This window comes from Mastomys coucha, unplaced genomic scaffold, assembly GCF_008632895.1.
Source record: "Mastomys coucha isolate ucsf_1 unplaced genomic scaffold, UCSF_Mcou_1 pScaffold22, whole genome shotgun sequence".
NCBI classification, from domain to species: Eukaryota; Metazoa; Chordata; class Mammalia; order Rodentia; family Muridae; genus Mastomys; species Mastomys coucha.
In genome coordinates, this window is record NW_022196905.1 from 88,475,904 (window position 1) to 88,487,039 (window position 11,136).

General features: G+C 37.9%; 1 protein-coding gene across 1 annotated transcript in view; it reads left to right on the plus strand.

The window, feature by feature from the left end:
• The window catches only part of Mrpl1 (mitochondrial ribosomal protein L1), a 58,791-nt gene that overhangs the window by 21,384 nt on the left and 26,271 nt on the right, over positions 1-11,136 (plus strand). The window contains exons 7-8 of the mRNA XM_031391150.1: positions 2,815-2,926; positions 9,972-10,078. Coding sequence (XP_031247010.1) covers positions 2,815-2,926; positions 9,972-10,078 — 219 coding nt within the window. The remainder of the gene's footprint in view (positions 1-2,814; positions 2,927-9,971; positions 10,079-11,136) is intronic.

The following is an 11,136-nucleotide window of genomic DNA, read 5'->3' on the forward strand; positions in this document are numbered from 1 at the left end:
CAGTTTCCCCTCCAAAAAACAAAGAAACAAACAAAAACAACAAAAACAAACCCCTATTGCCTCCCCTTGCCTGCCATCCCACCCTCTCCCACTTTCTGGCCCTGGCATTCCCCCACACTGGGGCTCAGAACCGAGAAAGGCGTTTCTGGGGTGAGGAAACACACACACCTACGATGCAGAGGGAAAGACACTCCACAAGGCAGAGGTGCGAACTCAGGAATCTGAAGCCCAGCTTCTCCTCCAGGGCTGCTTTGAAGGTCTACCTCCCTATTTTAAGGTTGCGGTGTAAGCATGTCCTGATCTAGCTTTGAACTTGCTGAGCCAGTCTAGCAGCAGGAGGAAAGGCCCACAGGCCTTTGTCAAACCTTAAGTAAAATTTCCAGTGAGCTTACCAGAAAGTAGGAATGGCTCTTACTTTAAAACAGGCTTTTGACCTAGTCCAAGTATATTATCTTGTTCTTTCTGGCATATCATTTTAATTCTTTAAAAAGTATTAACAGTATTTGAGTTGATAAAGAGTTGATAAAGATACTACAGGTGCTTGGGAATCTGAACGTGGGCCTTAGCCTCTGGAGCCAGAAAACTGACCTCAACAAGCGTGTGCCTTTCTCTAACTTCCTCACCACCCTGTGGGGGTGTTGCAGCTGCCACAGCCAGTCCTGCAGCCATGGCCAGAAGTTACCCATTCTCAAGGATAAAGCAGTGGTGGAGAGTGTGGTGCACAGCCCTAGTGTTCCTAAAGGAAGCCCTGGAAAGAGAAACCCAAATAAGAATATCTAATCATGACTTTTGGTATATAAATATTATAGGTACATAATTTTCCTTTAGGAGCCCCAGTGCTGAATGCATTGGAGAAACAGTTCTGCTTGGGTAAGTTATCTTAACCAGGAAGTTCTTCCATCATATGTGTGAAAGATTTCTGTGGTATTTTTAGAAGGTATTCATTCAGGTTATGAAGTAAGTTCAAAACAGGCTTTTCAGGTAATATCATGGCTGTCGATTTTCAAGCACATTTTTATACATTTGTATTTACTCATTTATTGCAATACTGGAGGTAAAACATAGGGCCTTACCCAGGTAGGCAAGTGTTCTAAGACCAATAATACTCCAAGCCCCATTCGTGCTTTCCTAAATTGGCACCCTGTCCTCCTTAGCATTTAGCTGGAGAAATGGCAAAGCAGTAAAGAGCACTGGCTGCTCTTGTAGAGGATCCAGGTTCAGTTCCCAGCACCCACATGGTGGCTCATAACCTTCTGTAACTTCAGTTCTAGAGATCCTATGCCCTCTTCTGGTCTCTATGGGCACCAGGAATGCATGTGGTACATAGACATACATACAAGCAAAACACTCATAACCATAAAAAATATAAATAAAATATTTTTTTAAAAAAAGAAACTGTAAAGGAGGCTATACTTACTGAACTTTGAATCATTTCTAAGATCTTAATTTAGTTATTAAATTCATTCCATTTTGAAATGTCACACATATATTTGGCTCAGAGAGATTTGAATGTAATGGTTTTTCTTGTCTGTAAAAGCATAATTTCTATCTACAGATTTCTTAGTCTAAGATATGTTCCTAAGGTGGACTATAGTGCAGCATTTACAGATAATTTTTAACTTAAAGGAACATGTTGTAGAATTAGTTTTAGGAAGCCAGTTAATGAAAGTGTTACATAGAATTCTTTGACATTTCAAAGTTGTTTTTATTTCCTCTGTGTTCTTGGGGATGGGGACCCTGGTTCCAGAACGAGACTGCCTATGTTTGAGTGCTGACGCTTCTCTTAGGAGACACGTGTTGGCTCCTTCTCACGAGACCCTGGGTTCCTCATCTAAAATATTTAGTTAATTTTAATACCCGCTTTAAAGGATTGGATGGACTAAACTATATAAAATATGTGCAAAATTCACAACACATAAGTTCTCACTTAATGTGCCATTATTTTTAAGAGGGGCACAGACAGTTATTTGCAGAAACACTAGTAACAGGAAGATCAAATCCCAGAATATAGCCTAATTTTTCCAGAGTTCAGTTTTTCTGAATTCATTAACCCCAACCAAGGCTTTGGATGGGTAAGTTTCATGTAAAAAAAAAAAAATAGTTGTTACTGGTGAAAGATTTGTATCTTGGCAATATTTTGTTTTAAAAAGTTATTTTAATTCTTAAGTGGAGTATGGTATGGCGGTATAATAATTATTTTGGCCACCAGCCTAGATTTATTAACAAATTTGGTAAAGCTTGATTATCATTCCCTTTGTTCTGATAATCAGAAAGCGTTTATCTGATAAGCTGTAAGTGGGCTTATCTTTGTCCTCTCTCCTTTTGGTATTAGTTATTGGTAACAAGGAGAATTTTAACTCAGATCTTTGTGAAAATAATGATTAATTCAGTTCTTTTGCTGCACTGAGTTTGGAAAGCTGGTGGTTGCTAGTGAATTTGGCAACTGGGACCTATTTTACCTGTGATCTAGTGAGAAATGTTTATCTCTCTTCAGTTTTAATAGACATGACTTCTGCTTTGGGAGGTTTTTGTGTGAGTTGGACACATATTGATTTTGTGTTCTAGCTTATAACTGCATTTTGCCTAGCATAGTCACACAGCATAATTAAAACCATTAATTTTGTTTAAAAATACATGCAGCTATTTTTAAAATATAACAAAGTGTTTTGTTTGTGGTGTTTTTTGCAACTGATGACTGTATATAATTCTGTGTTTAAAGAAAAATATGCATAATAGTTCTTTTTTGAATCATGATGAAATTGCTTATGTTCAAAATGGTAAAGTTTTTTCGTATATTCTTCTTCTGGTTTTTAGATCTTGGATGACGAGGTTGTTGTGGACTTCTATGTAGCTGTCCCAGAGATAATGGGTGAACTTAACCCTTTAAGGAAGAAACTGAAAAAAAGGTTTCCAAAGGCTACTAGAAGTAAGGGAGAATTTTTCTTCTTTCAACATTATCAGCAACTCAATTTATACTTTTGTTTGTAAGAAACAAAACTGCTAATATATTTGTAGACCAAATGTTATGCCTGATGTTTGAGATTGCTGTTGTAAGAACATAGCATTGATATAGCAGGAGTGTAAATCAGTTGCACATTACTGGAGCACAGTACTTGTTAAGAACATTGGCATCATGACATTCTGTTGACTTCTATATATCTTTATCAATATAATGTATATGCTCATTTAAGAGTTCAGCTTGTATGTAAATACATATGTATGAGGGCTTGACTCTATAATTGTTTCTGATTAGTAGACTTTTTCTTTATGAGTACTTCCCTCTTAACAAATATAAGAGAAGCTGGGTGGTATGTGAGAAAGGTATGTGACATATCTTTAATTCCAACCCTTAGGAGGCAGAGGCAGGCAGATCTCTGTAAGTTTGAGGTCAATCTGGTCTACAAAGTAAGTTCCAGGACATCCAGGGTTGTTACACAGAGAAACCTTGTCTCTAAAAGACAAACAAACAGAGAAACAAAGACACCCAGCAACAAGAAAGAAGTTAGTGAGAGAAGTAATGTTGTTATGTAAATGCTATGTTATAAAACGGGAGATACAAATTGATTGGCTGTTAAGGTACTGTGGATATTGACCGGGGTTTGCTTATAATCTAGGTGGGGACCTCAGCAGTGCATCACGAGTGAGGTGACATTAAGATATTCCAGTATAATCAGTTGAACTGACTGAGACCTACATAGAAGGAATATATTAACACAGTCCTGAAGCAGGCTAGAAAAGATAGGCTGGCTCCAAGAAGTATCAGGTCCTTTTGGCTCCACATTGATAATGAATAATGGAAGTGAATAATGGGAAACGTTGTTGGGGTAGATTGATGATGTTTTGAGGAAGTCTTTGAATTAAGAGTTAATGAGCATGGACTCATTCAGGTGATGTAATTCAGGTAATGAGCATGAATCATGCATGTGGTGTAAGGTGTGATGTGACATCATCTGTTCTCTAGAGTGGTAGGAGACAACTGGTTTGGATTGGAACTGGAGTAGGGAGCCCAGTTAGGCTGCACAGACAGAGAACGGATAGGGACAGTGTTCAAAGTCAGTTAGTTCTGCATGGTGAGAACCTGGAGAGACAGTATTAAAGACAGGACTTATGACTGAATAGGAAAAGAGTGGCTGAGAGGGAAAGAGAGGCTTGCCCTGTGTGAGGTTTCCCTAACAAGTGGTGTTAACGAGGCAGGGGCATGTGTACAAGCACACGTACAGAATAGGTGCGGTTGTTGTAGGTGCTCCTGGATGTCTGGTATGTTTTCTATTAGGCATTGCAAATAAAACAAGTATTTTAAAATCTGTTATTTTTCTTTTCAAATTTCAACTCTAGTAGAGATAAAAAAACATTAACTAAAATTCTTCATACATATTAGCTATTAAGATAACATCTACTCGTGGTCTAATTAAGAACCATTCACATGGACCCAAGTTCTTCTGTTGTACTATGGTTTTGATATTTTAGAAGCCTGCATTAAGTCATGCTGGTATTAGATGTGGGTGGGACTCAGCATTTTTGATAGAGATTTCCATCGCAGCTGTCTTTGTTGTTATGGAATCAGATTCACATTTTTCCCTAAATCAGGCCTAAAATTGAATATTATTGGGGGAAAAAAAGGAGATTTGCAATCTAACTTAGAGAAAATATTTACCAGAAACAGATTTGATTTCTAATTAAGCTCAAGTCGCAGCCATTGGCGCTAATGGAGACAGTGAGAGGTGAGGCTCACAATGCCCGCCTGTGCCCATCTGCACCTGCTGGGCCACTGGCTGCTGCTGTCCTTCTCAGCTGTCTTGTTAGGCAGGCACTGCTGTCCTGCTCAGCTGTCTGTCAGGCAGGCACTGCTGTCCTGCTCAGCTATCTGTCGGGCACTCACTGCTGTCCTGCTCAGCTGTCTGTCAGGCAGGCACTGCTGTCCTGCTCAGCTGTCTGCTGCCTTTGCTGTTCTCTTCTTTAGAACCCACTGGGTTCCATTTCTGTTACTCTGTTCATTAACACTAGTATTGCAGCTAAGTCTAAGAAGATGTTTAAATAATGTCTATATTCCAAGTAGCAAGTTTTCCTGTTAAAGTGTTTCTTTTTTTTTCAGGGGGATTTACTTTATTTCTACTTTCATAATGAACTACACCATAATGAACTGCCCTGGCTGTCCTTAGTGTGTATGACCCCTCCCCTGACAGTGCTTTAGCCCTGTACCTGGAAGAATGACAGGGCCCCCTCTCTAACATTTTCTTTCAGCACCACAGGCTCTACTCAACAGAACCAGCAAAATGTTTGTGGTTTTTAAGCCTGAAAACAAACTCAACCTGTCAGAATGTTCAGACAGAACCCAGCAGATGTGCATGAGAGCAGATGGAGCTTATATTGTGCATCTTAGAGATTGCTCCAATTCAGAATGTTTGGTTCCCCCTAGATCCAACAAGCACACTAGGTAAAATAGAAATTAAGAAGCTACAGTGAGAACCAGACACTGAAGCTGGGCTCGTTGGTTCCCTTAGTTTTACTAACAGGAGAGGGTGTGGCCATCTCTGCTAGATCCAATGTGCACATTTCACAGCATGTTTTATTTTAGTTTCTTATATAACTGTAGTCAATTTAATTTTTCCAGATTCCCATTTGGCATGGTTTCTCAGTACTTTTCTTTTTCTTTTTTTCATGAAAAATATTTAAATCTTGCTTCAAAAGAATTTGGCTTTGTTTGTTGATCCTTCACCTCTCCAAGAGTCTGTGAAACTCTTTTGTCATCAGTATAGACACGTTTCCTTTAATGTGATGTGTGTGTCTGTTCATGTGTACATATATTGAAGTGTGTGAGTATAGATTTGTACATGCAGGTGGAAGCCAGAGGTAGATGTCTGCTGTCTTCCTTAGTCACTCTCCACCTTAGGTTTTGAGCCATGGACTGTCACCTTGTAAGGAGCTGGCTGGTGTATCATGGTAAGACTCATAAATGCTAAAATTTAAAAACTTTAAAAACTCTTCAGGTCTTGAAAGAACATTTTCTGCTCCCAAGTATTACTTCTGTTACTGAAGTTGAACTCTTAGGTTATATGAGGAAAAGTATAAAAGGAAGTTTCTACTCCCCGCTTCCTTTGTACTAGTTTAAAAACTATTCATCTGTGAAGAATCCATGAACGAGCTGGCACTGTTATAATAGTGGATGAATTATGAGTGTTTTATGAGTAATACTTCTATGGAGTTCATTTTCTTTATTTCAGCCCTAGAGACTGCTGTGCCATTTTTCACACATGCACATGCCAAATTCTTTACTTTCTTAGGTCTTTGGATTTGTTTATGTGTGTGTGTATGTATGTATGTATGTATGTATGTATGTATGTATTTATGTGTCTGTGATATGTGTTTAATTCTTACTATTAGAGTAGAGATACCTTAATTTTATCTGTTGCTATTGTCTAGAATAGTATCTGGCCCAGGACAGTCAATTCTAAAATGTTTGTACAATTAATGACTGCTCAGTGCAGGATTCATTTGAAAGAACATACAGAGTTAATAACTTGGCTGAACTGTGGATGAAGTATAATTTATACATTTTAAAAAATAATTGTGTCTATGTGAATTGAACATCTGGTGTATGCCTAACCGGATGTGGTGATGACGTTGAACACTGAGGGAAAGCCTCATGGGACTAGCAGTTGCACTTTATGCAGTTCACTTTAGCACTTCATCTCCCCAGATTTGTCTAGTCAGACAGAGAGCACTCCCCTGCTATCCAGGCCTTGGTGTGGGTGAGCTGCCGTTGCTGGAGTCTTAGTTCTTTGTCTTCACACCAGTCTTTAGACGGAGATGCCCTCAGTAAGTTGTTTCCTCCACTTCCTTACCAAACATTATTTTCTTCCAGCCATTTCTCTCAGTCACTTAAAACACTGCTCCCAGTTGTAGTCACTGATCTTTGTTTCCCCAAATTCAAGTGTCAGTCATAGTTTTCACAATTTCCTAAAACTTAAGCATGTTTAATTCTAGCTTGCTTCCTTCCTCCCTTCCTTCTTTCGTAGCTTTCTTCCTTCCTGACTTCTTTGCTTGTTTGCTTCATTATTTCTTTATTTTCTCTGGAGAAGGAAAAAAGAAAAGTTATTTTAGCGAGTAGGACTGACTCACACTTGGAAACGTTACTAACAAGGAAATAGAAACATCAAATCACTGAGAATCATTAATTCTTATCTGCAAAATGTGTTTCATGATAGCAAATAACCAGTAATATTTTTTGATAATGTAAGCAGAGTTTAGAACAAATTAGATATACAAAAAGTTCATACTATGTGTAGATCACTTTCCCAAGATTCCTAGAACTGGTTATTCATTTGCTCAGTTGCTTTAGGGGAACTTACACATGCTTCCATATGTCACTTCTGTCATTATGGGCTGCTTGTTAAATAAGTGTGTAATTATTGAGTATCAACTATGTTCTGAAAATTGAAAGATTAGAAGTCAGTTCACATTTTTAAGAAAATACATATTGATAGAAACGACAGAAGAATAAACTTAAGCATTAAAGTGCCATGGGTACTGGGAAATATACAATGTATTTATGGGGGTGAGTAACTACTTCTTAGAATCAAGTTATGTAAAGAAGATAGCGGTTGAGGGTTAATCATAAATAAGTATTTCCTTTCCTAATGTGTGGACTACATTCCTGGTAGAAACAATGGCTTTATTAATGTAGAGAACGCAAGCAAGAGTAAGTGTGTTTAGGAAATTTATTCTAAGCTGCTTTCTGTCATTTGGACATAGAGTGTTAGCAGATATTGGTGGTTAATTGGGTTAGATAGTGATAGACAGTGGGCTCTCTGTACCATTCCACAGGGATTAGATCTTATCCTCAGTGGAGACGAGAACCACTGAAAACTATGTTTAGTTATGGTTTTCTTATTCGAGTGAATACCCTGGGGGCATGTAAATCATGGGACGGACTTAAGGATATAGATACTTACATGGAGAACATTGTGAAGGCTGTTGTAGTAGTCCAGATCAAAGAGGAAAGAATACATTTGCAATGGTAGTGAAGACAAAAGGAAAACCTTGTTGAGGGATGTTGAAGAGGTAGAATCAATAAGAATTGTTGATTAAATATGAAGTGTAAAGGAATCTGGAATGACTCTAGTTTTGGTCATAAGTAGCATAGTGGATGTTGTTATAAATACAAATATACAGGAAGTTAGCCAGGTTTTAGCATGATACTCATCACAAAGCAAGGATAGCCAAGGAAAGAGGATTCTCTGTATATCTTAACAGGAAGTAGTCGGTGATTTCAAACAAGGAGAATGGGTAAAAGGCACGTAGTTTAAATCTAAATAGTGGGGTAAAGAGACATGGTTTTGTTTGTTTAAGGCAAAAAAATGACTATAGGAGGAGCAGAGGAACAAGCATGATGAGACAGTAGAAAACACATGTCATCTGAAATGGGCTGCACACTCCAACCAAAACGCAATACATGAAAGGGAGAAAGCAGGCTCTTTATACAGTGTCTGCAGAAGAAACACTTTGAGTACACAAATAAACTAAATAATTATAAACCATGGAAACAAATAAGAGTAAGAGAATGCTTTTAGCTATATTAATGCCAGACAAAATAGATCTTTAAAATGAGAACAGATACTGGAGAAAAGCTAGATAATCTATAATAATAAAAGGACATACTTATTTACAGACAGAACCCCAAAATATGGACAGAATCAGAAAGATTAAAAGGAGAAATATAATGACTCTTAACAATATTCTGTTCTACCCACAAATTAGTGTTTCATTCGGCCGTCGTCAGAGACGGTGTCTCCAGCAGGAGATTGGAACTAACACAGAGACCCACAACTGGACAGTGTGTGGCGAGTGAGAGACATTGGAGCACTCAGTTCTAAGTGGGATGTCTGTGAAGTGACCCACTCAGGGTTCAGGATTATGCAGAGGAGGAGACAGAAAGATTTTAAGAGCCATAAGGGATGGGTGATACCCATAAAACAGTGTTTTCTATATACAGAAGGACTGACATACAACTCACAAATACTGTGGCAGCATACACAGGGCTTGTATAATTCCAAACCAGATGGGTCCCTCTGTGTGTGTATGTGTGTGTGTGTGTGTGTGTGTGTGTGTGTGTGTGTGTGCAAGTGCATTTCTCCTGCTCTTTCTTTTTTTTCTTTGTACATGTTTGTTTGTTAGTTATTTTTTTTAATCCTTATTTGCCTTTTTTATTTACCTGTTTTTTTTCTTGGGGGAGGGAAAAATATTGAGAGATATATTGAGGGAGAGAGGGAGAGTTGGAAAGGTGGGGAGGTGGGAAGTTTCTGGGAAGAGATCAGGGAGGGGAAACATGGATTAAAATATGTTGTATGGAAATTACCTTATTTTTCAGTAAGAAAATTTAAAAATGTCAAGATAATTATGGTATACATTTACATTAACATTTCATACTAAAGCTCCTTTTTTCATCATGTTTGTATGGATGTGTGCATGGTAGGAGGGAAGCACATGTGTTTGTGTAGAGGCCAGAGGAACTCTGGAGTTGGTTCTCTTTTTCCAGTCTGACTCACATGCTTATTGGCAGAAGTCTGTTCTTTGCAGGCTGCTGGGATGAGGCTTCAGCCATTCGCTGGATTTGGAGTTCCTTGGTCTGTTGTCCACTCATTATGTTAGCACACAGCCTTATAGCTTCTTCAAAGCCACTAAGAAAGAGTCTCCTCCGAGACAGGCATTGTTGGGTTATATAACACAACTTTATGTACATATCGTTCTGACTCTTGCTTAGAAGGCAAGTTGCAGGCCTCATCCACACCCAGTGGGAGAAGAGGAGCCAAGGCCGTGAACTAGAAATGGGGGCCATAGTGACCACTCTAACATCTGTCTGCCACAGCTTATTTGCTGTTTCTTCATGGGATTCATGTTTATTTCAGTCATTCATTTTTGCTTCTTGTTTAGATAATGTAGTAATTTTAGATTTTTCTGATTTTTCTAACCAGATTCCATTGGACGAGACATCCCCAAAATGCTTGAATTATTTAAAACTGCACATGAAATTATGGTAGATGAAGAAAGGCAGAACTTCCTCAGCACTAAGATAGCAGTGGTAAGTTAGAGCTGCGTCTCTTGTGCAGGTGCCCTGGAAGTGGCACTCCAGACATTTGAGCTGTCTGGAGCACTATCAAATACACATACAGCGAAGCTTCTTCTGTCCGGCGGGGCTTACCAACTTCAGTGGGACTTGAGAGTTCCTTCCTTTCAGGGAGAATGAGCTGTAAGCTCCTCTGACCACCAGAGCACAGGTACATACATGCACAGATGTGTTCATGTTTATACACACAAACACACAATAAATGTAAAAAAATTAAGATCATTTCTTCCTGTGTTATGTGCTCCTCACTGGCATATATTGGCATTATGCTTAATCTGTCTATTCTAACGTACACTTTTTTTTTAATCATGTAACATCTTAAGTTTTTTAAGAGTTGTAAGGCTTGGATTCTGAGAAGAACATTGTATGTTACTGAGCACATAGTATATACTTAGTATTGTATAATGGACTGATTTGTTTTCTCTCAGTAAATTGTATCTGATTGTTTCTGTTGGTGTTTTACAGTTACTTGCATACATACATCAAAAAGATACTTGATGTCAGTTTCTAATACCATGTTTAGGACATTAATGTAGGTGTGTTAGAATTATAGAACCTCAATTTTAACTAAATAAGCATTGGGGAACATTAAAGTTATTATTATGTTATTTGTAACTGTTCTTTGTACTGAAGAATCTCCAGAAATTATTTATGTAATTTTTCCCTATTTATAACTATAGGCATAGTATTAACTTATTAATAACAAAATTTAAACAATACCATCCTTGTGTCTGGTGCTGTTCTAAATGATTTTGTTTGTTAAATCTCTTTGTTGTGTTTTATTTCTAATAATTTTAAATTTTTTAAGATTATTTTATAATTATATTATTTTCCCCTTCCTTTCCCTCCCTCAAGACCTTATTGCTTCCCAGCCCACTGCTCTCTTCCAAATTCATAGCCTCTTTTTCTTTTATTGGTGTGTGTTACATGCGTATATATTCCTAAATATATAATTACAATCTGCTCAGCTCATATAATGTTACTTGTATGTATATATAATTACAATCTGCTCA